We start from the raw sequence: 27,498 nt of genomic DNA on the forward strand, positions 1-27,498 counted from the left end.
TTCAAGTGCTCAAATATAAATTTATTTGAATAAAGAACTTTTCTACTCTAATCCGATAATTATAAAGTGGTAAATTGAAATGAGGAGTGTGATCAATGTGTTATGGAAACTTTTAGAAATACTTTTCATGTTTTTTAGTCCTTTCTGGAAGAGGTTCAGTTATGTAACTGAATCAGGTAGAATATATATTCTACCTGATTTTCGGGTTGATGTTTACCATTAACCCATAGTTAATATGAATATAATTGCAGACAAATAATTATATAGATAGTTACTGGTAAACAGGATGTCATATCGAAAGTCAGGTTATGGAATACATATTTTGTTAGAAAAAAAAATTGGTCCATAATAATACTATAATTGGAAGGAATTTTTCTAATCACCAAACAAAAAAATACTATTACGAACACAATTTTAATTCGATCGGAATCAAAATTGAAAAAACTTTCCGCGTACATTTTAATTATACGGCGAAAGTTACGAGAACATCACAGAACAGAAAAAAAAGAAAAATATACTGTTTATATTATTTATTGATCACTTCGTTTCGTTTTGTATTTATTTCGTTTATTTACAATATAACGAGCTATATCTACGCCTCAGTGGTAACAAACCTACCATCGGAATATTGTCTATATTATGAAAAGAGGCACCGTTCATTTATAATATATACTTTAATTAAGAATTAATAACAATTACACTAACGAGAAATTATGCGGCCACTTTTTGAACAGTAACAAACGATCAAAACTTTGAAAGTGTTATTCCAAAGTGGAATAATACTTTCAAAGCGGCATAGTGTGTGCAAAAAGTCAGTGCATAAAACGACTCAAGCTGTAAAATGGTTTTGGAATTATTGACCTCATAAGAGCGATAGAGCCAAACATAGCCTCAACCTAAGAACAATAATTAAGGCAATATAAAACCGGACGAAAATAGCAACAAAACTTTATATATTCGTCTCATTTTAACTTATATGATTATTAGTGAGTTAGAAACGATTGCACAATTAGATAACAATTCAAATTTCAAATTACATGAATTATTGTTCGTAGTCCAAACTTACAGCTTAGATAGATAGAATGACTTATTAGTAACTTTCACACATAACAAAAAAAAAATGAGTGACAAAATTGAAATCATATGAGCGTCAAGCAACACAAATTTGTCTATGGTTCTTAAAATATCAAAACACTCATACAATAAGCAATTAAAGTCAGCCATAATCAATTAAACAAAAGTTAGGAAATACTAATACTGCATTCAAGAGGTTGTTTTAATCCGCTTTTATACAAAAAGGATATTCAAGAGGTTCTTTTGATCCATTTTTATACAAAAAGGATATTCAAAAGGTTCTTTTTATCGGTTTTTATACAAAAAAAGGGTATTCAAGAGGTTCTTTTAATGTATATATCTAAGCTAAACTTGACCGCAGTTTGGAATGCAGACATGTAGTTCTTGTTAGTTTTTCAAGCTATGTTCTGGCCCTATACATAACAATTACTCTATTACATTTTATTAAACCATCTTGTTGGAAATAACATTGGATATACAAATCACTTTATATCTTAATGTATATTAAATAAATACTATATTACATTAACCGCTTGGGATATTCAGCGATAAATTAGGCCTTCAGTGTATATTCTATATACAACTGAATCTAAACTTTAGGTTATATTTTCATAAAGCACAATATTACTTTTAATCTTATAATACTCTACATTTTATATATTAGTCTTACATTTATTTATTTTTCACAGAAATTATTATATTAACGATTAAGGCATTCAAATGTTGCTATTTTGTGTTTATTTATCTAACAGGAAAAATCCTGATAGATCCACCATTATTACCACTTATCTATCAGGAATTTTAATAGAGTTTTAAAAATTGCTATATAAAATAAAACCTTAGCGCAAAAGCTGAAAATCCCATAGACACTTTTTTACTCAAGAGCATTGACCGTTATGGTTTTGCCCTTGGGGTCGTCGAAGCGGTCCATGGTCCTGATGTCCATCATGTTCATGATGCCGTAGAAGGTGATGATCAGGAGGATGAACACCACAAACAAACCGGACCATATCGGTGCGGAGAAGAATCCGGAGCAGTTGAAAGAGTCACCATAGTTCATGTCGGAGGCATTCAAAGTGGCAAAGAAGGGTTGTATCTGGGAATTATTAAAAAAATCATGAGTGAACACAACTAACATTACAAATATCAAAATCTGTAAGCTACCATATGTTGTGTTGTCCTTATTTTTAGCATTCTCAGCCAAATGAAACAGTCGTAACTTTTACGAACAGTCAAAAAAACTTTTATAGAAAAACTTTAAATCTATAGCACTGACAATATTATCTGATTACACTAATAATGAGTGCGTAGCGTTTTCTATGTTGATTATCGCATGCCTCTTACTTGTTATACTGTAATTATTTATATAAAAAAACATCTATTAAAAAGAGCAACACCAAGTTTCTTGCTCATTCTTCTTGTGAATCTGCATTTCGAATGAGTGGTAGAATCAAAATATTCAAAAGTGCTTGTAATGAGTTTATTTGAATAAAGATTATTTCTATTTCACATTAAACAGTAAACCACACCACTGTTTCGCTAACCACTACGTTGGCAAAATCACCGACTTCAATTGGTGGAAGCCATTCAAATTAAAAGAAGAAATATCAAAATTGACTTCCACTATACAGGCAGAGCCTAGTATAGGGTCCTAGATAAAATGTTACTTAAGTATTCCGAAACAATAGTTATTCTATATTTAAAAACAGTATTAGTAATCCATATGAAGCCAGAGGTATACTGTAGAGCCTGTGCAGATGCATAGCCAATAATATTTTTCTTTTTATTTAAGTGGAATAATAACCCAAGAAAATTCACACACTGCTATCTCGTCGCAAACTAAGCAGTTTTTGTTACGGGTATTAGACAACTGATATAAATACATACATTTTATTTTATAAATGCCTATGTAACATAGATAGAATAAACCCAGACCAATGCAAGCTACCATACTCCTCTAAAACGGCTTGACCGACTTTTATTAAAATTTTATATGCATTTTCAGCAGGTTTGAGAATCGACTATCTATTTCTCATATCCCTAATTGATAAATGTTATCCACTCCTAACATTTATTTTTTGTTTTTTTTTTATAAAGCGGCATAAAAAACACATACAACCCTAAATTTCACTCTTCTATCGCCAACCCCTATTATTTAATACTGATTTAATTTATATGGCAAAACAACATTTGCAGGATCAACTAGTATAAATATAAATGTGATGCATACATGCAAGGTCATCATGTATCAAACTTCTGACCACCAGAAATAAAGCAGTATTCTAAACTGCTAGACTGCTGAGACTTACCTTCAAATTCAAAAAGTTAACTCCAAGCTTGGTGTCATTTCTATGTCTGAAGGCGACATTGTCAGCGCATCTGTATGAGAAGTTAGTGAGAGCATACACCTCTGTGTTGAATCCATCACCAGATATCAAGTTGGTTTTAACATTGTCAGCATCCAATAACACTGAATCTGTAAAAAAAAAGAAAACCTGAATAATGAGGGTGATAATAATAGACGAGTGGAACACCCCATCAAAGGGAGATATATAAAATATATATATATAATAACCCAGCAAAAGTAGTGAAAATAAACCATACTATAACAATAATAATAATAGACCCGCGAGTTTGAATGTATTACCCCTGTAAAAAGGGATATATAAAACATATATAACAGAAAAATAATAATACACTGGAAAAGTTTCTTTAGGATGTAGGTGGTCTAATATATCATATTTTTCTTTAATTGTCAGTATTTTCCGCTATCTTCATCTCATATTAAATTCAAACTAAGCAATCATAATCAAAACAATACCCTACACGTCTGTACAGTGGTGATGCGTACAAGTTCAAACGTGTTTAGTAATGCTTTAGGGAATATTATAAAAAAAAACAATAATAAATAATAGACCATGTCAAATTGCAAGGGGGGCCAGATAGGCCGAATAGGCCGGATAGACAGGGGCCAGATTACCAGGGTTCCACTGTAATAATAGCCTTTATTACTGGTAACTTTTACGTTTACAAATTTTTCTAGCTATACATATATTTTGCAGTAACTGTGTTCCTGTTAGTTTATATTTAACTAATTGGATTTTTATTCACATCAGGACAAAATGTTAACAGCTGGTTCTATGCTTAGCTTCAATATGGTGGGCGGATGATATACCAACTGTGGCTGGACCTACATGGATCTTTCATGCAAAAACTACTGAATGGGTTTTGTTGAAACTTTACAGTAATATATCTTATACATCAGAATAACATATGGGCTATAAATTTCATGTGGGCGAAACCGTGAGTACAACTAGTATACTAAAAATAGCTATGTATATAAATACACGTAAAAATTCAATTAACAAAAGATGTCTGTCATAAGAATTTTAGATAGGCTAAAGAGGAGCATAGCACTAAAAGGTTGGGGAATACTGCCTTGGATGGTGCAACTCATCCCCAAGAGTAACAATAGCTGTAGCCAAACCATATGTTTAAGGAGTATAACTGCATATTTTCTATTGGTTTAGACGAAACACTTACCAAGGGACCAATACCCAGACGCAGATTTGAAATTCAACGTAATTTTTGTATTTTCATTCAAAAAGTCAAGTGTAGTGGTCATTGAAGTGCCATTCGTGTTCTCAAAAATGCTTGAACTGTTCGTCAATGTAGTGAGGTTCTTAACACTGTTTGCATTGGTGACCTGAATTGCGTTAACATAGAAACGAAGGCCGTCCAAGATGAAGTCATTGGGTGACCCTGGCTGCGCCTGACGACGGACACGCGAGTGGCTTTCTGGAACCGTCCATGATGGATAGTGGGCTGTGTATACTGCAATAACAGAATTGTACCTATCCTGCAGTTTAGTGATTGTGTTTTCCAAGAAATTGTTGTGGCGACGGAGCAGGCTCGCCCTCGACTCGCCTTCCCGTGCATCATTCATGTTAATAAATAGGAATCTGCCGCTATCTGATTCGATATCCGCAGACAATCCATTTTCTGTCAATATCACATGACTCACTTTCTCGGGGTCGGCTAGACTATTCAGCACTTTAATGGGATCTTCCACTGATGGTAGGTAGTAGGAATCAGGCAGATTTGCATGTAAATATGGATACGAAGTATCACCGCCGAGTTCTAAGTCTCTCCTTGAGAAATCCTCAACTGACAAGTTCTCCTCTACAAAAATCACAGTGAAAGGATCATTAAGTAGCTCCTGCTTCAGGATGGTGCCGAATTCGCTGGCGCTAACCGTCGATAAGGGGTTGGATTTCAAGGAAGTTTTAGGCAAATCGCCCCAAAGAAATACAGGCACCTCCGTACTCAAAGTAGACACCACACTTAAAACTAACGTAAGGAACACTATATGGCTGCGCGCCATTTTGATTAACTACACTAATGGACGTTTGTGGACTAAAAATTAAGTTTTCGGTCCCGATTTGTCATAAAAAGATGAAAAATGAAAGATGTCGAATGACCATCGGTCATGTGAAAAGCGATCATATGATTTGGTGTTTGACGCTTTGTCTATGGTTTTATAATGTTGCCATTATTATTGTATTAGAAAAAAACTACGATACTAAGCAACTTATCACTACGTTTGTATGGTCTAACTACATATATAAAGGTACTTTGTAGCTTAATAATGAATTATTCAATAAGCGATTATGTATAGATACGACAAATTTCTTATATAGATATATCTGGTAAGTGAGAAGCGATATGAAGTTATGTAATAGACTTATTATATATATTGTTCAATGGTATAAATACTTTCAAGTAAAGAGAATAAATAAGATTAATAAATTACTTTTAACTTGTCATTTCATACTTACTGAATCTCTTTTAGGTTATACTACAACTATAAAATTATACTACAATTAGCCAAATATTTATTTTAATACAAAATACGGATGGCTTAGTATTATTAATGCGAAATTATGTCTGTCTATATGTCAGTTTGTAATATTAAAAGTGCGCTAGTTCTATCGTTGCAATGCTCATAAGTATTTTTGCATTTAAATATATCCAGCGAAAGTCATGTTTCGCCTTAATTATGTCATCTATAATAGATATATTAATTCTTTTTTGTTTTAGTTTAATTACGTTTTTATTATTTATACTAAAACACTCTTGCATGTACACATATGAACTGTATCACCTAAGTACAAGTGCTACTGGAACGACAGCATTATAAATGTACTGTCAGTTCATGTATTGATGTTTTATTATTATGAATAAGGCTAGTTAACAAGGCATAAAATTTTATTACCTAATATTATATATCTGACTAATATTTGTAATAACTATAATGCAAAGAATATATAATACTACTCAAGAGCTATAATTTTAACCACAAACTGCAGAGAGTGTTGCCGTTACAAAAAAAATAAAGTCCAAAACTTAATATTGCCATTTTATTTCATCATGCTATGTTAAGGAATTTCAAGTGTTCGCCGTCTGAACATTTTAAAATTGTAAGTCACGCGCGTATCATTTAGGTTTTTATAGAGTAAGGACTTGTTTCTTCTAAAACATAAACACAGCAATTACAATGTATCGAATAATGCCTTCTCTTTAAATACCTCTTTAATATGTGCCGCTGTGTCTCTCATATCGATATCAAAACGAATTACTTTCTCATAGAACCGTAGTGCCGACTCTAATCGACGCGACTCGCTCGTGTTTTGGTCTCTTGCACTTGTCATAACCTTCAATTGCTCATATTTAAGTCGTCTCATCCTGTTAAATAAGTATCCCAATCGGTACCGTTTGTCTGTTCTGATCTGTTCCTTGAGCTTCATAGCTTTGGCGATTATATATCTTGTGTGTATTATAAACTGCAGATTAATGTTTATCAGAATCTGTTTTTTTTCGTCCTCCATAGGGCCGGGATCTTCACGATCATGGTCGCCGTAGTCGATGGCGAAACCGCCACGTCTAGTGTTGTTCATTATAGTCGATAAAGTCATGTATTTGTCTAAATCATTAGATACAATATCGGTACTGTTTGATGTCATCAATTGAGAAAGTACCTTCATTTCTAAGAGATGAATAGGTTCCGGTCCTTTATTGTTATCGACTTTTTCGACCTTATTATCCAGAGGTAGCATATATACGTCGCTAAAATTCATATAGTTCGGATATAGTATGTTGTATAGGTCTTTCTCGATGCTGTATTCTTCATATGATTTAATATTTGTAACGTTTAGTAGAAGGTAAATTATCACAATGATTATATATTTCCAGATCATACCGAAATTCTTAGGTTTGCGAGGCTTTATCTATGGTGCTTAACATGAAACTGAAACAAAAAAAAGAAAAATTATGCGTACAGTACATAAATTAAGAATTGATTGCAGTTTATAAAATATATATAGCCGACTCTATTAATTTTTAAGATTAAAGATTAAATATTATTATCCAGTCTATCTACGTGCCATTATAATAAAACTAGGCATTTATATCATTATAATTAATTATGGAAATATTTAGCTAAAAATAGGAATTCTTCTGTTGAATTAGGATTTCTTTTCTTAAACATAAAAAACATCCTATTCACACAATCATATCACATGTTATAGATCTAAAAGTACAGTACAGTACCTTAACTATTCTCAATTAATTTACATTTCATATTCATATTCTTGTTAAATCACACATCAATAGAATTTCCCTGTTCTGTGGATAGAACGTGTCGTCTTCTTATTATTATTATTCCACAGAACTAAGCCGTCATGCTCCCCATGATTTTTACTACCTTATCTTATTCCTGAATCGAAAGCCATCGTACAATGTCTACAATTTTGTTATTATGTATATAAAAAACATATCTGAGATACCTACTTACGCAATTTTCTTTATTTAACGCCGTAACGTAACAATCGAATACACATTACTTATTAGTAAAATAAGTAGCTCCACCTTATCTAAATTGTAATTTCCTCAAATATAGATATTCCGTAATTACAATATTTCATTTTAATAGCATTGTTAATACCTAATTCTCTGATAAGAATAAACGTACCCAAACCACACATTTTATTGCTTTCAAACCATAGACAAGATTTAAAATGGCACATATTGTAAATATATACTTAATCTTCAAATATTTATTTCATATCTCTCCTTAACTTCTCTGATCCGTATCCCAAAATCCAAAATTATCCTATACTATGTAATATTATATTATCTGTGCCTATACCAAATCCTATAGTTTCCCAAACTTTAATGTTGCCAAATGCACTATAGTGCCAAGCCATTACGAAAGAAAAAAAAATGACGAATAATTTTCGCGGCAATTTTTTTATAAATGCGCAAGAATTTTTGATTGGACTATAATGCCTAAGTGTTTGGTATCTTATTTTCAATTTGAACATGAAAGAGTAAGAGTTTTTAATGCAATCTAATATGGAATGATAATTCCGCCTGAGCTGTGCAGTTCCAATGGAAGAATGATTTCCTGGAGAAGTTTTGTTTAAGGATTGCATCAGATCAGATGCATTGCTAACAGTGAGGTCTCTTGTTCTCGATTAATACGATGCCCATCATAAGAGACCGATTTTAGAAGACAGATAACAATATAATATAATTTGTTTTTATAGTCTTCTAAAATATAATAACTACATTTTTCAAAAACCCACAGATTAAAAAAAATCTATATTTCTATATTGAAATTATATTATATACAAGTAAGTAATCAAACGATTTGCTCGTGTAATTAAAAAAAATATTTTTTCCATTTTCAAATGTCAAACAGTCTTCAAATTTGAAGGTAATTTAAGTGATGCTATCGCCAAAGTTCTCTCGATTATCCTTTCAGTTGACCACACGACGAGTTAAACTGATCAAAGTGAATGGCGAACGAGGGAATATCGACCGTGGTTTCCCTATATTTCCTATGGGTATGTAATATTATGTTATCTGTGCTATGGGAAAACAAAAAGGTACGTATTTCTACTTGTAAAATGGTTTAAAATTGTATAAATTCCTGTTGTTATTTGTTTAGATAAGGGATTTTCGATACATTAAATATAATAGTTTTACACTATTTGAATGCTATGTACATTTTTAAATATCGAAAGTAATCACAAAAATCATAGTTGACGGCCTCCGTGATCTAGCGGTTTAGCACATTGCACCGCTTTACTTCCGGTGGTCGCGGACTCGATTCCTCGCACGATGCAAACATTTGTATTCATGAGTATGATTGTTTGTATCGGTCTGGGTGTTTTCTGTATATATAATGTATGTATTTACAAAAAAAAAAACGTAAGTATATCAGTTGTCTAATACCCATAACACAAGTTTTGCTTACCGTGGGACTAGATGGCGCTGTGCTAATTGTCCAGTGTTAAAAAAAATAGGTGAAAAAATGTACCAGTTGATTTTTTGTCAGTTCTTCTCAACTGAAGTAGCTGTCCGTACTGGATGGTAGGGTTATTAAAAAAGTATAAGCATAAGGGGCCGAAGATGCGAATACGGCGGTTGATGAAGTGTTAGCACAGACGGGTGCAATATTCCACTAAAAATTATATATGAAGATTGCTTCTTACCACATAGTGGGCCGTTAGCTCTTTTGCCGTTTCAGTTAAATAAAAAAATATTGTCTATGTTTTCAGATACACCTGCCAACAAGAGAGCAGCATGGCGGGACAGATTTTCATCTAGGATTCAGTTAAACTCTACGCCCGAAGCTCGCAGTCTAAGCAGTCTATGAATATATGTATTTTGCTCCTTATTAGTAAATATATTTTTGTATCCTTCGTTTTTAATTTCTCCGACTTCCCACTTTCCTTGTAAGAGCGTGCAGTGTTTCAGAAATGCAAAATGGCCGACTGAATATTTGTATTTTCGACCGACGACGAGCAAAAATAGTAGGATACTCACAAGTCTACTGTATTTTCTTGTAATTTTACTTCAGAGCTCTTTTTTATATGTATAATAATACCAATGAATTCGTTTTTTTTCATGTCAAGCACACGTCAGGTTGAAGTCGACCTTCAGCCGCTCCATAAGTCCTTCCACGTGTTTGGAGTGCCATCTGCGCTCGCCCCCTATCGTCCGGTTAAGCTGTAATGTCAAAGAGTAAATACCAAAGGAATGTAAAGGCCAGCTGCGGCTAACAGCATTTTTTTATAGATGATAATGGGATGGTGCACCCGCCTGCGCTAACGGTTTACGCTGGCAGGGCACCAGTGGAGGATGATAAGATGAGCATGAGGTCAGGTCAGTTAGCCCATCGTGACAAATTCACCAGGAATTTATCACGGTTTCCAGGGGGAACCGCGTGGAGGTCAACCTGACATGGTACATTGAGAGTAACGGGTTCATGAGACCACATTACTAACAATTCCCTTCCCATCTGTCTAACAGCATTGGAGTAGACAAAAAAAAAATGTTATATAACTTATATTTTGTGTTTTATATACGCACTCGCTCAGCTAGGCGTTCGAAGTCAAGGGCTAAACTAGTGAAGTTGAAAAGTTGTTAAAAAATACAAAAAAGCGTTGCTGTGTAAAATTTATTCCCCAGTTTTATTGTGGTTTATATAATAACAATGGAATCAATTTAACTAATAACCAATTACTTTGTGACCATTTGTTTACGAGAGTTGGCAATCAGTCGCTTTCCATCGAGCGACGGGTACAGTTTTTAATGGAAAATGTTTTTAATGTTTTTATTTGGATTGGTGAGAAAGAATATTAATATTTGATGAATCAATTTACTATTTTATTTAAACTTGTTTATTATTGACGGCCTCGGTGGTCTAGTGGTTTAGCACACCGCTTTAGTATCCGATGGTCGTGGGTTCGATTCCTCGCACGGTACAAACATTTGTATTCATGAGTATGATTGTTTGTATCGGTCTAGGTGTTTTCTATGTATAATATATATTTATTTATAAAAAAAATATCCATATATTTATATCAGTTGTCTAGTACCCATAACACAAGCTCTGCTTTGCTTGGGACTAGATGGCGCTGTGTGAATTGTCCTGAGATATTATTATTATTATTATATTATTTAATTATTAACCGGGATTGAACCACATGCGCCTAAGTTCCTCTCTACTGGTCTCCACTATTATCCACTAATGGTCCGGGAAGCGATTAAAATTAAAACAATAAACTTTCCAATTTCAACAGAGACGATGGTTTAAAATTATCTTCTTCGTAGAAACCAGTCCTAAATAAATTCAAGCAAAGTTCAATAGCATCAACAGTCAATAAGTGTACGGTACGGATACTAGTGCTGTGTGCCGCGAACTTTCGTTGAACAATCTTGTGACGGTAGATGAAAAAACTGCTGTCAGCTATCTACATTGACATCGCTGTTACCTCAGTCAGCTCGTAACCATGGCTAGTGCGAAATAGTCGAAATGTAGAGAGAGTATATAAATACCTTTATTTGCCATAAAATTATTCGTGTTAAGACCCGGTTAATAATATAAATAATGTACACTAATATTTTATTTCGGACTACATTAGCTTCACTGAAGTGGCTGAATGCTAAGTCAACTGACGACTGGGGGATACCACTGTACAGACCTCGGAAAAAGATGTCTTATGATCCATGTTTAAATGGAATGATGGATCACGAGTTTTTAGGGTTATCTAGCTTCTGAGTTTCGAGGGTTTCTCGAGACCAGCCTTATCTTTAGCGCAGAACGCTGCATTCCATTGCTATTAATGATATACCTATAATAAATTGTCAAAAGGAATAGTCGATTAATCAATTTTGAAATCTAGAAGAACTTTAGTAAATTTTTTAATATATTGTATCACATTAATGTCAAATTTATATTAATCTTAATATTTACTATTGTCTCGTATAAGTTTGTAACTAACGCACTAAACCTTTAAATAGATAAATCTGAAATCTGATTCTGAATCTATATACTGAACTGGACGGTAGGAAAAATATTATAATATAAAAAATTTTCCGTTCATAAGCGGCTAGAATGTTCTACATGAATAAATTATTTTTGAATTTGAAAAATACGATAAAATTTGCATTTTATTGTATTTTTGAGAGATCTTATACAAATCTTTTACAGCTCCTGTCTGCAGCATCGATTGCAAAATCGGACCAGAGTGCAACTTTTGACTTTAATTATCCGAATGTAAGTTATATTATAATAGATTATACAACTATACTAGTCTTTTTTTTAAATATTTTCGGACTACTCTAATCCTGTTGGCCGCAGCTGGCCTTTACAGCTTCACCGGACGATAGGGAGCGAGTGCAGATGACACTCCAAACCCGCGGAAGGACTTATGGAGCGGCTGAAGGCCAACTCCCGCCTGACGAATACGATTTTAGTCTGAGAGGACCCCTAGGTTCGAACCTCGGGCCGTCGTAATATCGATCCCCATTTGAATTGGACGGGGGATCGATTGCGTGAATACCTCTCTCTCACTTATCCAGATTGCTTTGGAAGCCGTTTCGGCTGCCGGTTGTAGGCTGCCAATTAGGCAGTGATATTATAATGGTGAGTGGTCTCACGGATATCACGTGATGGCATGATACCTGTAATGCTATTCATGTTATATATAATAATTAGGCATCGGTTACGGTTTACCATCAATTGGCATACCATCGGTTGAATGCCATTCCAATGGTATAAAAAATATGTCCATAGCAAAGGAAATATGGAAAGCTATTAGGATGCTGTAAGGTAAGGTAGACATCTTATACATGTATTACACTATCATATACATGTTTTATACTCATACTTACATATAAAATTTCCGGAACAAAATATCTAAATGATAATAAAAAAACGTCATAAATATCCATTGTCGTTTAGAGAAAGAAACAACAGAATAAAAGTAAAAAAAAAATTAAAACTAAAAAAATTAAAAAATAAGTATTCAGTATCAGTATGCAAAACGAATTTTCAAGAATAAGATATGACATTATGGTTTCGTGATTGTCCTAAACCTAACAACAATATAATGTGTATTGACGTCACAGAAAAGAAAAAAGCATGGATAGCTGTATACAGACTACGAAAGCTGTACTCCCAAACGACCATTGCCTCACCTACTAAAGAGACGACGGGACATAACATAAAAAAGAATAAAAAACGGCGGGAATAAAAATGTTATTTTAATTTCAATTTCAGGTTCAAGATGACATCTATGAGCAACCAGTCAACATGATGGCACCCAAAAAATCTCCACACGACAAGGTTAGTTAATTGGTTTTCGCGCCTATTTGTATTAATGGCTGCAAGCAAATCGGGTCATGCAGTTTGTTGCGGGGTAATAATACGATGTTGTCGATTGAGACGATGTATATACAGATGATAATAGACTGACAACATGTACATTTTTTTTCGACTATTCTAATGCTATTGGCCGCAGCTGGCCTTTACAGCTTCACCGGACGATAAGGGGCGAGTACAGATGGCACTACAAACCCGCGGATGGACTTATGGAGCGACTGAAGGCCAACTCCCGCCTGACGGATTACGACTTTAGTCTGAGAGCACCGCTAGGAGTTCGAACCTCGGCTCAGGCCGTCGTAATATCGATCCCCGTTTGAATTGAACGAGGGATCAATCATGTACATTTATTTATTTATTTACTTACACAACTATTATTACAGGCCTAAGCCAAATACAATAGTGTATCTAATTATAGAATTAGATACACTATTGTATTTGGCTTGTGTTATATGTTATATTAACGAATATGTATAATATAGATTATACATATTCGTTAATATAACATATAACATACAATGTTGTTTCTGCTATTTTATTGAGAGTTGGCAGTGCGAGTGTCAGATAAAAATATTGATCTTATATACTAAATAACAATAGTAAAATCAAAGATGGGGTGATACAGTTTAGACACTGCAGTGCTTAGTAGACAATATTCGATTTGTCTTATTAGCCATTATTAACTACAATTATTACAGCGATATATCTAGGTAACTGTGTCCCATACAGTTCATAAATTTTTTTATGACAACGATTAAAATGTATTGTTATACGATTATACATTTTAGTAACAATATATATTATCTGTGGCAGTAGTATCACAGATAACATAACAGTGGAATGACATAATAATGGAAACTAGTTGCCCCATTGCTTTACCATATCATTTCGACTTCCGCGATTTCTCCTGGATTATGTCATGATATAGATAAATAAATTATTTAGATATATAAATCGTTTATTTGCTTATTACTCACACATAATTACGCTTTTATATATACCTATATGCTAAGTTATAAAGCACCGGACATTATCCTTGTCCTATCCTACCTAACCTATCTTCCACTAACGCCCTATTCGTAGATTTTTTTAGTTTATTATTATTAAACTTGAAACTGTACCTGTTCCTACCTATCAAATAGAGGGGGGAGGTGATTGTTAGTAATGTGCACTAATGATCCCATTGCTAGCAATGTACCATGTCTGGTCGACCTCCACGCGGTTCCCCCTGGAAACCATCGTGATAAATTCCTGATGAATTTGTCATGTTGGGCTAACTGATCTGACTTCATGTTCATCCTATCATCCTCCACTGGTGCCCCGCCAACGTATACCGTTAGCGCAGGCGGGTGCACCATTCCATTATCATCCATTGATAATAAACACCTATCAAAATGGAAATAGAGTGTCATAATAAAGTGATGTCTGTGTTACTATTCATGTATATAGGCGACGGTTACCACTTACCATCAGGTGGACAGTCAGCTTGTTTGACATTCCATAAACTAAAGCCAGTAATCCTCCGATAGATACAATTCAAACGGGGATCGAAATGGTGACGGTCTGAGCCGAGGTTCGAACCCTTAGCTGTACCTTCATTATAACGCCATATCCGTCAGGGAGGAGTTGGCCTTTAGTAGCTTCCAGAAGATCTTCCGCGGGTTTGGAATGCCATCTGCAGTCGCCCCCTATCGTCCGGTGAAGCTGTAAAGGCCAGCTATGGCCAACAGCAATAGAATAGTTAACAAAAAATGTAAATGTTATTTATATTCTTTTCCACGCTATCCTAAAACTAAGTTCTTTATATTACAGAATTCAGTGCCTGATTACGGGTACCGTGCCGAAGAGGATACCTGGTCTCCATATGACATGTCGAAGATCGAAGCATACCTGGACTCACATAGGGAAGGAGATACCGAACATAACAGGATCCGGCGAAGCCCTAAGGTTGATCTTACTCGTTACTAATTATCCACAAATTAACGCGACCAAATATAGTGTGTGGCTGTACTCTACTGTTTTCACTTGCCTTTCACGCCTTAATGCCTACATGACGCCAGCAATGTGCGATAGAGAAGACATAATGCTCCTTTCACTTTCCCACATACACTACAATAACCCAAGACAATTTACACAGCGCCGTCTAGTTCCAAGATGATCAGAGCTTGGGTTTTGAGTACCAGACAGCTGATAGGTAAACTTAAATACATTTTATAAGTGCATACTATAAACTAAACTTCTCTTTCTTTACTTTCTAAGTTTCGCTTTAATCGGCTAATATAAATATATTTTTTTGTTATTCTGAAAATTCATTAAAATTCCAATGCCTTGAATATTTTTTAAATTTTCGTACGATCTTATATTGTTCTTTCGAAACAGCTAAACAGAGTGCTTTTTTGGTTATTTTCGCGTATTTCAGATCGTTCACTACATACAGCAAAATGTTTTCAGTTAATTGTGAAATATTGATATTAGTAGCTTTATCCTATGGACAAAGTTTCATGGTTATTTAGTGTAGAAAATAATTCATAGTAATCCGTTTTGTATGGAGAAAGGTCGGGGACATATAGCCGTAAGACGTCAAAAGAAAAGTACAAGGAGTTTGACACAGCACACCAGCCCAAAAAGTCTCATGATAACCTACATCCTGCGTATAAAATACCAATAAGAATCTGAATACTCGAGAAGTTTTAACCGGCTTCCTCTTCCGCAGAACACGAGGAGATTTGACACACTGAGCGGTCCGAAAATCCGGGAAAGACCACACCACTACCTCTATCCAGAGCCGGTTAAAGACAGGATCCTCGAATTCACAACTAGCACCAAAAAGCCGGGCATACTCCCCGACCAGATGAATCCGGGCGTTATTTTCCGTGTTAGAATGTCTGATGCTATCCTCAGGATCAAGCAACGTATGTACGAAGACCCAGAACGGCATATAGAAGCCGATATAATATATACAAATCTAATTAAAAAGGTAGTCATGGATGAGATAACGAAGTTCCACAACTTGCTGTTGATGTACAAGACGGATCGGAGTATAAAGGAGCACTTGGGGGAATGTGGCGGAAGAATCTACAAATTTATAAGTTATATGACGATAAAAGTTCATATTTACTGTCTGTTCGATGCGCTATGGATTGATGGTAATCCATATGTAATTGGTGATGAGTATTCAGTGACTCCTGTAGAAGCGCCTCCAATGCTGCAGTGTGATGCAGCAGAATGCAACTCGATAGTGTATGTGGATTCTATAACAGAACCTAAGGATGTTGATGAATAAGATTGTATTTTGGAGTTTAATAAAGTTTTCATTGCAAAGTTATTTCTTTATCCTTAATCTCTTGAGAGCCTCGGTGGTCTAGTGGTTTAGCATACCGCTTTACTAGCCGATGCTCGTGGGTTTGATTCCTCGCACGGTACAAATATTTATATGATTGTTTGTATCGGTCTGGGTGTATTCTATGTACAATATGTATGTATTTGTATCAATTATCCAGTAACTATAACACAAGCTTTAGCTAGCTTAACTTGAGTCTAGATGGCGCTGTGTGTGTCTGGAGATAATTATTGTTATTATCCTATAATTTTGTAATCCTTTTGTGCCCTTCAATTAAAGCTGCTTACAAAGCAAGTGCATAGGCTTCTGAAATAATAATAAATAACCCTGGACAATTAACACAGCGCCATCATGTCCAACAGTAAGCAGAGCTTGTATTATGGGTACTAAACAACTGATATAAATATATATTTTTTTATAAATACATACGTAATATACATAGAAAACACACAGACCGATACAAACATTCGTACTTATGAATACAAATGTTTGCAACATGCGAGGAATCGAACCCGCGACCATCCGTAGTAGCGTGCTAAATAATTAGACCAACGAGGTCGTCTGATACCTATAAGATACCCGTACTTACATAGACGATTTTTATATAGTTTACTAGCTTTTACCAGCTACTCCGCTCGCATTGAATCCACTAAATAACTTCATTACTGGCCGCTAGATGGCGCTGAAATATATTTTATTTTTTATTTAAAAAGTATCCTATGTTCATTCTACTACCTCCAAGATCATGTATACAAAATTTCATGATGATCGGTTCAGTAGTTTTTGCGTGAAAGCGTAACAAACATCCCTACTTTCACATTTGTTATATTAGTAATGATTATTCTTATATTAGCAGAGGCGCCGCGGTTACAATAAGCGACGCAACAAACCACTTGCGACTTCGGTATCCGTTGATGATGAGGTACGTATATATAAAAAAAAACGATGAATATGGGAGAGACGAACTGTTTAGAACCCCACTACACATCCTATGTGGTTGTAGCCCACTCATGTATAAACGTAATATCTCTTTGGAAAGTATACACTGTATCCTGATTAAAACGCGCCTAATAATATTCTCAATTCTTGTCCCTGACGGGTCTAGGTAGTGATCTCTGAAAAAGGGCGAGCACAATAGAGATATGTAAGTCGCAGTGTTACAGGTCCAAGCGCAGACAATAGCCCAAACAACGTATAAAAAATAGAACTCCATGAATTCGCCGTACGTAAGGTGGTTCCATCGTATGACAGAGAGGGAAACTCAGAGCAGTTCCGTGTGTGACCCGGGAGTAGGTTTAAGTGGCCCCCTTCCCGGCGTACGTCAACACTCACCTTCACGACTGTTTCTCTCCCTGTCCAGTCAAATCTGGTTCAAATCTACTAGTGCCGCTTTAGATACTTCTTCTAGCATAGAACTTACCCGGGATTTGTGATCCGGGTGTAGGTTTAAAGGAATTCCTTGCCGAAGTACGTCAACACTCACTTCACCGCTCGTGTTTCTCTCCCTGCCCAGACATCTGGTAGGAGCCTGCTAGTGCTACTTTAGATACATCTTCTAGCATAGAACTTACCCGGGACTTGTGATCCGGGTGTAGGTTTAAAGGAACTCCTTGCCGCAGTACATCACCACTCACTTCACCGCTCGTTTCTCTCCCTGCCCAGACATCTGGTAGGAGTCTGCTAGTGCTACTTTAGATACATCTTCTAGCAAAGACCTTAACCGCGACTTGTGATCCGGGTGTAGGTTTAAAGGAACTCCTTGCCGAAGTACATCAACACTCATTTCACCGCTCGTGTTTCGCTCCCTGCCCAGACATCTGGTAGGAGTCTGCTAGTGCTACTTTAGATACATCTTCTAGCAAAGACCTTAACCGCGACTTGTGATCCGGGTGTAGGTTTAAAGGAACTCCTTGCCGAAGTACATCAACACTCATTTCACCGCTCGTGTTTCGCTCCCTGCCCAGACATCTGGTAGGAGCCTGCTAGTGCTACTTTAGATAGACGTTCTAATATAACTTACCCGGGACTTGAGTTCAGACCGACATTAATAAATATGTCAATTTAAATTTCTGACGGACCGTAGAAGTAAACTGTGACAACAAACCAAAAAATAATCCGAGAGAAGACTCTCTTAGATTAGTGTGGGCTATTTTGCTCGGTGTAGGCTGCTTTAGGTTAAGAAAAATAGGCCATTTTTCTCGGTACTTTTGATGTTTATTACGCAGTCGACAGTTGACAATGCCTGTCTACTCCATCTAAGATATCAGTTGTGATTGTATGTTAATAAACAGGGAAAGAACGCGAGCACAACAGAAATGCCGTCCCGACGCAGCAACAAGTGGGAGACGCAGCAGCAGAAGAAAAAGAAGAAGAAGTCTAGGAAAGAGAAGCCGAACTATGACACGTATGAGCCTCCTGTAAAGGTGAGATAACATAATTTTCTAAATGCCTTGCCTTAAAATGTGTTACTTTATCCTCATTGCCTTTCATTTTCCTCAATATTACTGGTTCGCCTCGACTAGCTCGGGCATAACATACTCATAAAATTATGAGTGTTGTTATAACTAGCTGTGCCACGACCTCGTTCGCGTGGAATACCTTGGACAAATATTGCAAAAATATTTAATAATCTAACCTAAGAAAGAAAAAAGTTTCATCGTTCTAGCCTCAATAATTACTATTTTCTATACATACTTTCATCCCTAATTTATTTTATTACCCCCTTAAGGGTAAAACTTTTATAAAGTTTGAATGTCATATTTATTTTAATTAAATAAATAACATAACAGCCTAAAAACTAACTTTCAAAATTCTAGCTTTAAAAATAACGTTACTTCTATACAACCTTTCATCTCCCCTTTGAACCCCTTACAACCCTTTTTCGCTTTAAAAATTAGAATATAATAGAATAGAAAAAAATTACTGATAGATATGGAAATAAAAGGCTTCATCATCATCAATCTGTGTACAGGAGTGGGAGTCCGGTTTCGTGGAGATGCCGAAGGACCTCTACCAGGCTCACCTGCGTCCCGGCGTAATCTTCCGCATACATATGTCAGAAGCCATACTCAAGATGCAGTATCGCAAGTATGAGCTTTATTTATTACTAGCTACTCGCCCCGGCTTCGCACGGGTGTACATATATTATACATATAAACCTTCCTCTTGAATCACTCTATCTATTAAAAAAATCGCTTCAAAATCCGTTGCGTAGTTTTAAAGATTTAAGCATACATAGAGACATACAGCGACAGCGACAGCGACTTTGTTTTATACTATGGAATGACTAACTGCATCATACTTGACATTCATCTGGTCCATTTAGGAGTGCTACCTTCTTTTCAGACGGCCTTAACCATTCTCCACTATAGGGCCATACTTTAACTAGCAGAGTTTTTTTTTTTATAATTATGTAAAAACTTTTAAATGTAACTTCATACAAACTTGCATTTCCCATTTCAACCCTTTACAACCATTTTATCGTTAAAAAGTAACATATGTTCTTTCTCAATGTCTAGACTATTTGTGCACCAAGTTTCAGTTATTTGGTTTAGTAGTTTTGGTGTAAAAGCGAGACAGGCAGACAACAGAGTTACTTTCGCATTTGTAATATTATAAATTAGGAAGTAAGTAATATTACAATCAAAATAGAATCAGTAACCCGGAATCTGTAGCAAAAGCGCTTAACACTAACTTATATGCATATATATACATATACATACACACCTATATATATTCACATAATCATTTTTTTTGATGGAATTCTATTAATCTGCGCTACCGGTATACGCTGGCGTGGCACCAGTGGAGGATGATAAGATGAGCATGAGGTCAGGTCAGTTAGCCCATCGTGACAAATTCGCCAAGAATTTATCACGATGGTTTCCAGGGGGAACCGCGTGGAGGTCAACCTGACATGGTACATTGCTAGCAATAAGATCACCAGTCCACATTACTAACAATCCCGTTTCCACCCTATATAAACATATTACGTAGAACCAGGTATCTTGTGCCACACAATGTACCAAAAAGTTTAATAATTTATTTTTTAATAATATTTGGTTACATTATTTAATACTAGCTGTGCCCGCGGTTTTATCCGCGTTAATTTATTAGATAAATAATATTTATTCCTCACTAATATTATAAATGGGAAAAAAGGGATGTTTGTTACGCTTCACGTAAAAACTACTGAACCGATCATCATGAAATTGTGTACACATGCTCTTGGAGGTATTAGAATTAACATAGGATACTGTTAGGGAATTTACTCTCTGCTACCAAAATGTTAGGGAAAGTACTATGTATATATATATAGGGAAAAAGATGTGGAAGCGTCTGTCACGTACCTGTATGGTTCTGCGGATTTCTTGGGCTTCAGGGTCTCGAAGGTATCTTCGCTAGCCTTCCAGTTTCACAGTAGGTTTAACACAGTTCTAATTTGTTTTAATTCACAATAAAGGCGCGCGCGCGTCAAGGCCGCTGTACGGTCAGTTCAGTACTGTAGGTAAGAGAGGGGAACAGAAACCGCGGGAACACAAACTAACGGACTCTAATATAATAATCTGTGCTTACGATGGTACAGGGTAGATTTTGAACAGATACTTTTTATTTAAAAAGAGAAATAATAATAATAATAATTTTTATTATTTCAAACAAAAACTTTTCACACAATACAACTGTTGCCCATACAATAATATAAAATAAACATACAATAATATAAACTAATGAATGACACAAAACGGTCTATATCTCAGTGAGGGCAGTGAGTCCACCCTCTCTGCTATTCTGTTATAGCCTTTATCAGTAAAATAATACAATATGAGATCAACGACGACGATAGCAAATATTTTTTATTCAATGCGAGCGAAGCCGCGGGTACAGCTACTAATATAATATAAGCGAAAGTTTGTGAGTACGGACGTTTGTTACTCTTTCACGCAAAAAACTACTAATCTTTAATGAAACTTTACAGTAATATAGCTTATACAGCACAGCTAGTAATCTTATATTTATGTTCGTTTATCCTCAGTTACGGGGAAGACAAAGATGAGTCCGTGATAGAAGCGGACGTGGAATATTTGCGTCTCACGAGAAAAGTCATCAATGATGAGATCACCAAGTTTGAGGACCTCAAGTGGCTGATTGGATGGTTCAACAACCGCTCAGAACTGATCCAGGAGCACATGTGTAACACCAGATACTATACTGTTGGTAAGAATATATATGAAGTTTTTTTATACCACAACGGTAGAAAACAAGCAATTATATTATCAGAGAGGCTAAAGAGTAATCGTCTGCCGTGGTATGGCCATGTAATGCGTAGAAATGAAGATCATATCTTAAGGTAGGTGTTACATATGAATGTAGATGGTTATGGACAGAGGAATACCGAAAAAGAGATGGATGGACTGTGTGAAAGATGATATGGTAAGAAAGGGAGTAAATAAAGAGATGACTGCGAACAGGGATGAATGGAAGAGAAAAACATATTACGCCTATCACAAATAAATGTATCCCATTTAATAAATGTATCCCATTTATTTGTTAGGAAGAAGCAGTTGATGAAGAGGAAACGGCACTACACATCCTATGTGGTCGTAGCCCAGCCATGTGTAAATGAAATATCTCCTATATACCCAGAACACAATCTTTAGCTAGCTTAACTTGGGTTTAGATGGCGCTGTGTGAATCCTGAGATTATTATTAGATTACCTCATCAGGAATTCCTCCAACAATGTTCACCCACACGGAGGAGTACATGAAGCGGATGTGTCTATTTGATAACGTATACATCGACCACATACCATACGTGGTGGGCGAGGACAGCTCCCTGATGGCGGCGGTGGCGCCCCCCGTGCTGCACTGCGACGCCGCCACCTGCACCTCCGTACCTTTCATAGACAGGTACGCTCTATATTTTATTGTCTATGGTTTGAATATTTTTAGGAATTTGGAAGGAAACAAGGTAATTAAAATTAAAAAAGGCGAGACTCATGGGCGTAGCCACACTGGGCCAGGGTGAGGCGCTTGCGCTACGCTGACACTTACCTGTAGGGTACCTTTTTTTTACTTGGAGAAAATCTTTCATGGAGACCCGCCCACCCCGGGGGAGACAAAGGAGTACTGTGAGACTCCTCGTCACTAAAAACTCCGATATGTCCCTCACTCATATATGCCGAAATCAAGGCATCGAACTGGTGTCCATCCCCTCCTCGTTCTGGGTTGTACGGTTTTGTATCTGAGTACCTGGCTGTCTCCTGGCTTTACTCTTGGGCGGGGTGTATTTCTGAAATCCCAACCCACTGGACGGCCCAGTGACGCGCAAAGAGCACACCTTGGGTTGGTGATACACTCTGCAACTTTCGGCGTTCCTCGTGACCACGGCTAGTGTAACCTATAAACTATATTTTCTATATCTTTAGAATTTATCTCTAATGGCAAACAAGCTGACAGCCCACCTGATGGTAAATGGTATCCGTCGCCTATATACATGAACAGCATCATGGTCGTTATCATGTGACGTACGTGATATCCCACTTACATTGTCAATTTAACAAAAAAAAAACTGACCTTTACAGCTTCACCGGACGATAGGGAGCGAGTGCAGATGGCACTCCAAACACGCGGATGGACTTATGGAGCAATCGTAGCCCAACTCCCACCTGACGGAAACGATTTGAGTCTGAGGGCACCGCTAGGGTTTCGAACCTTAGCTCAGGCCGTCGTAATTTCGATCCCCGTTTGAATTGGACAATCAGAGGGGTGTTAATAATTTTTATTTTTGCTTATTTTTAATACAGCGTAATGTTTGATGAGCGACTAGCACGTACAAACGTCCGTACAGTGACTCGCTGTCAAGCCAGCTGCCGCGCACACTGTCGGAACGACGTCGACTGTCTCAAACGATGCTCCGACCGCTGCCTAAGATCGGACTGACCACTTTTAACGGTTAAAAAATATAATTGTAACATAAAAATACTGTTTTTTATTTAATTTTATTTTTAGACAGGCTCAGTGGTTAAGCTGTTTAGCATGCCTCTTTATTTCTGTTAAAGCAGATTTCAGTGATTACAACGCCATCTAGTTTGAGTGTGATAACCACCACAATATATTTTTAATTAATTAACATGATTTATGCTTATAAACTTTAGTAAAGATTAAATCTAATTATAATTATGATATAAAATGTATGTTCTAGAAGATATAATAATGTTTATTTTTGAGTACAAGATATAAGTTCTGATTTGACCATAACAATCCTACCTACCTACTGACTTTAAATATAGAACTACCATATTGTGTGGACAGCCCAGTTCGGTTTAAACCAAAGAGTAGATATACCAAAAACAGAAGTATAAAGTAGAGTAGAAAAGAATAGAAAATCATTTATTGACGACCTCGGTGGTCTAGCGGTCAAGCACACTGCTTTACGACCGATGGTCGCGATGGGTTCGATTCCTCGCACGGCACATACATTTGTATTCATGAGTATGATTGTTTGTACCGGTCTGGGTGTTTTCTATGTATAATATGTATGTATTTACAAAAAAAAATATCTATGTATATGTATCAGTTATCTAGTACTCATAACACAAGCTCTAGCTAGCTTAACTTGGGTCTAGATGGCTCTGTGTGAATTGTCCTGAGATTATTATTATTATTATTTATTCAAATAAACTTAATTCGTCGCCTATATACGTGAACAGCACCATGGTCGTTATCATATGACGCACGTGATATCTCACTTATATTGTTATTTTTTTGTTCTGGACTACTCTAATGCTGTTGGCTGCCGCTGCTTACAGCTTCACCGGACGATAGGGGGCGAGTGCAGATGGGTCATAACAATGTTTTTTTAAATCTACCGCTCATTCGGAAAGTCGTCTCATAACAAGAACAACCAAGAAACTTGTGTGTTGCTCTTTTAAACAATCCTTGTAAGTTCACATTATACAATTCGAAACGTGTGAATACAAACTACCAACCAGCACTAATTTATTAGGGTTAAATATAAGTACACAATAAGATTAAATCAGTCGTAGTGATAAGAGCCGACCAGTCCCTACAAGCAGCACTCGTTCACGTGTATGACGGAAGAGCCAGCCATCACTGCGCTCGACCACATTTTAGGGAGCCCAATGACCCGTACCATCTAAGTAAAAGTTTATATTCTTTGTGTCGTTACTGTTGCCGTTTGATAGCAGTTATTACTATTATTTTTAGGAAATTTGGTAATGATGCTCAAATGCAGTGTTTTTCAATCTGTGGGTCACTTAAGTCTCACTCGGGGGTCGTCGGCTGAAAGAAAAAGTCTAGGTAAATATACAATATAAACACAAATTTCATAAAAATAACAAATGAAAACAATTTTTTACCCAGCTAACGTATGTACGCTTATAATTAAATTATTTCTTTCGTTTTCTATGTCACAAGGCCAGAATATTTTTACCTGTAAAGGGATAGCGTAATGAAAAAGATTTAAAAACACTGCTCAGTGTATAAAAATAAAACCCAGTCTGTATAAACAATTTATTTATATTAATATATTTATATTTAATATATCAACAGATCATTGCTTCATGTAATACTGTTGTGTATAACTCTCATACAATTTTAATGTAAATAACAGTTAGTAAATATAATAGCAAATTCAGTACAAAATCATACATTTTATGTTTGAGAATATATATAGCTATATATACTAGCTGATCTCGTGACTCCGTCCGCGTGGAATACCGCGTGGTGTATAATTTTATTTTCTAAAATAAAAGTAGCCTAAGTTACTCCTTATTACTTCAGCCACCTGCCAAAAAAAGTCCCGTAAAAATCGGTCCAGCCATTTCAGAGATTAGCCGGAACAAACAGACAGACAGACAAAAATGGTAACAAATGTTATTTTGATGTATGTACCGTATTTATATTCATATGCATGTAGCAAAAAACGGTTATTTCAATATTACAAACAGATACTCCAATTTTATTTATCTGTATAGATATGTAATATTATCTTATCTGTGGTATAGATTATAGAACAAGAAACAGACTTCTTCTGTCCGTCCCGTCCTGAATAAGTGGATGAACAGACCTTTTTTTTAATGGATATTATGGAATGGTGCACCCGCCTGCGCTAACCGTTTACGCTGGCGGGGCACCAGTGGAAGATGATAAGATACGCATGAAGTCAAGTCAGTTAGCGCATCATGATTTCACTAGGAATTTATCATGATGGTTTCCAGGGGGAACCCCGTGAGGTTAAAGAGGTCAAAGGAGCTTGAGGCCCACCTGAAGGTAAGTGATTACCCCTGCCCATAAGCACCCGCAACACCAGGGAAATTGCAAGGTCTTTTAAGAAGGAATAAGCTCTTTCATGAAGGTTTCAATACCGTATTGATTCGAAAATCACATTACATATAATTTACTAATATTTCTAAAATATATACATAAATAAGTTACTGGAGATAAATAGTACTTACTAATAGTAACACATACTTGTATGGTCCCATACATATAAGGGTTTATTACAATATCATATACACATATAGATATAGTCGTAATATAGATAACTAGCTACCGACCCCGGCTTTGCACGAGTGTACATTGTATATATAAACCTACCTTTTGAATCACTCTATCTATTGCTAAATACTGCATTAAAATCCGTTGCGTAGTTTAAAAGATCTAAGCGAACAGACAGCGAAAACTTCACGTTATACTATGTTAACATTTTTTGTTTTTTTAATACACAGGCACAAGTAACTCATGCTGATTTTTATTTAAATTATCTATACTAATATATTATATAAAGGGAGAAGGATTATTAGTAACAACCCCCGCTACTAATAATCCTGTGGCCTCAATACGTGGGGGTTAGTGGCCTCAATGCACCATGTAGGTCGACCTCCACGCGGTAACCCCTGAATCGTGGTTAATTTCGAATGAATTCGCCACGTTGGGCTGATGGTTACGGTTCATCCTCCTGCGCTAACGGTATACGCTGGCGGGGCACTAGTGACTGATGAGATAAGATGAGTATGAAGTCAGGTCGGTTATCGTGACAAATTCACCAGGAACCTATCATGATTTCCAGGGGGAACACGTGGATGTCACCCTGACATGGTACAAGGCTAGCAATGTAGTCAACAGTCCAAATTTTTAACATTCTTCCCTCCAACTATTCTATTAAATATTGCACTTACGGTTTTATTATTGCCATACATAATTTTATATTATACTACCTACCCGCCCCGGCTTCGCACGGGTGTACATGTATTATACAATAAACATTCTTCTTGTATCATTCTATATACTGCCTTAAAATCCGTTGCGTAGTTTAAAAGATCTAACCGAACAGACAGATTGCTTTAGAAATAATAATTATTAACAAATTTCTGTCTCAAGTCTATACGGATATTTAACAGGCTTAGTGATTTACTGCCGTTAGTCGCGAGTTCGATTCCTTGCACGGTACAAACATTTGTATTCATGAGTGTAATTGTTTGTATCGGTCTGGGTGTTTTGTATATTACGTATGTATTTAAAAAACGTATCTAAGTATCTCTGAATTGTCTAGTACCTATAACACAAGCTCTGCTTATCTTGTTACTGCATGCCGCCGCGTGAATTGTCCAGTGACATTATTATTACTATTATTGTAAATTAAATAAAATCTTCGAAAAATAAACACCATTTTCCATCTTTTAAACAATAAAATTCCCTGTGAGTGACTTCAACATGAACACATTCGTGCTATGGGGATATACATGAAGTATTTCATATGAATTTCATGTTTTTTCAACCCCTCTCCTTGTCACAACTGGTGAATTGTCACCAGTTGTGACAAGGAGAG

General features: G+C 36.0%; 2 protein-coding genes and 1 long non-coding RNA gene across 3 annotated transcripts; 2 read left to right on the forward strand and 1 right to left on the reverse strand.

The window, feature by feature from the left end:
• Nucleotides 1–541: 541 nt before the first annotated feature.
• On the reverse strand, nucleotides 542–5,592 carry LOC131850215 (V-type proton ATPase subunit S1). The gene is made up of 3 exons (XM_059200385.1): nucleotides 4,618–5,592; nucleotides 3,384–3,550; nucleotides 542–2,170 (listed from the first exon to the last, which is right to left on the reverse strand). Exons 1-3 carry the CDS (start codon nucleotides 5,456–5,458, stop codon nucleotides 1,949–1,951), a joined length of 1,230 nt encoding a protein of 409 aa, XP_059056368.1. The 5' UTR covers nucleotides 5,459–5,592; the 3' UTR covers nucleotides 542–1,948.
• A 3,413-nt stretch (nucleotides 5,593–9,005) lies between these two features.
• LOC131850216 (uncharacterized) lies at nucleotides 9,006–12,203 on the forward strand. Its single transcript, XR_009357825.1, has 3 exons — nucleotides 9,006–9,023; nucleotides 9,699–10,164; nucleotides 12,137–12,203. It is a non-coding gene; the product is annotated as an uncharacterized LOC131850216 (long non-coding RNA).
• Nucleotides 12,204–12,992: 789 nt separating this feature from the next.
• On the forward strand, nucleotides 12,993–23,588 carry LOC131850237 (uncharacterized). Its single transcript, XM_059200407.1, has 9 exons — nucleotides 12,993–13,079; nucleotides 13,208–13,273; nucleotides 15,122–15,256; nucleotides 17,506–17,571; nucleotides 18,941–19,072; nucleotides 19,621–19,736; nucleotides 21,682–21,863; nucleotides 22,373–22,556; nucleotides 23,453–23,588. The coding sequence occupies exons 1-9, from the start codon at nucleotides 12,993–12,995 to the stop codon at nucleotides 23,586–23,588; spliced, it is 1,104 nt and encodes a 367-aa protein (XP_059056390.1).
• Nucleotides 23,589–27,498: the final 3,910 nt, after the last annotated feature.

This window comes from Achroia grisella, unplaced genomic scaffold (assembly GCF_030625045.1).
Source record: "Achroia grisella isolate CSIRO2021 unplaced genomic scaffold, CSIRO_AGI_Agris_v1 utg719, whole genome shotgun sequence".
In the NCBI taxonomy this organism is placed as follows: Eukaryota; Metazoa; Arthropoda; class Insecta; order Lepidoptera; family Pyralidae; genus Achroia; species Achroia grisella.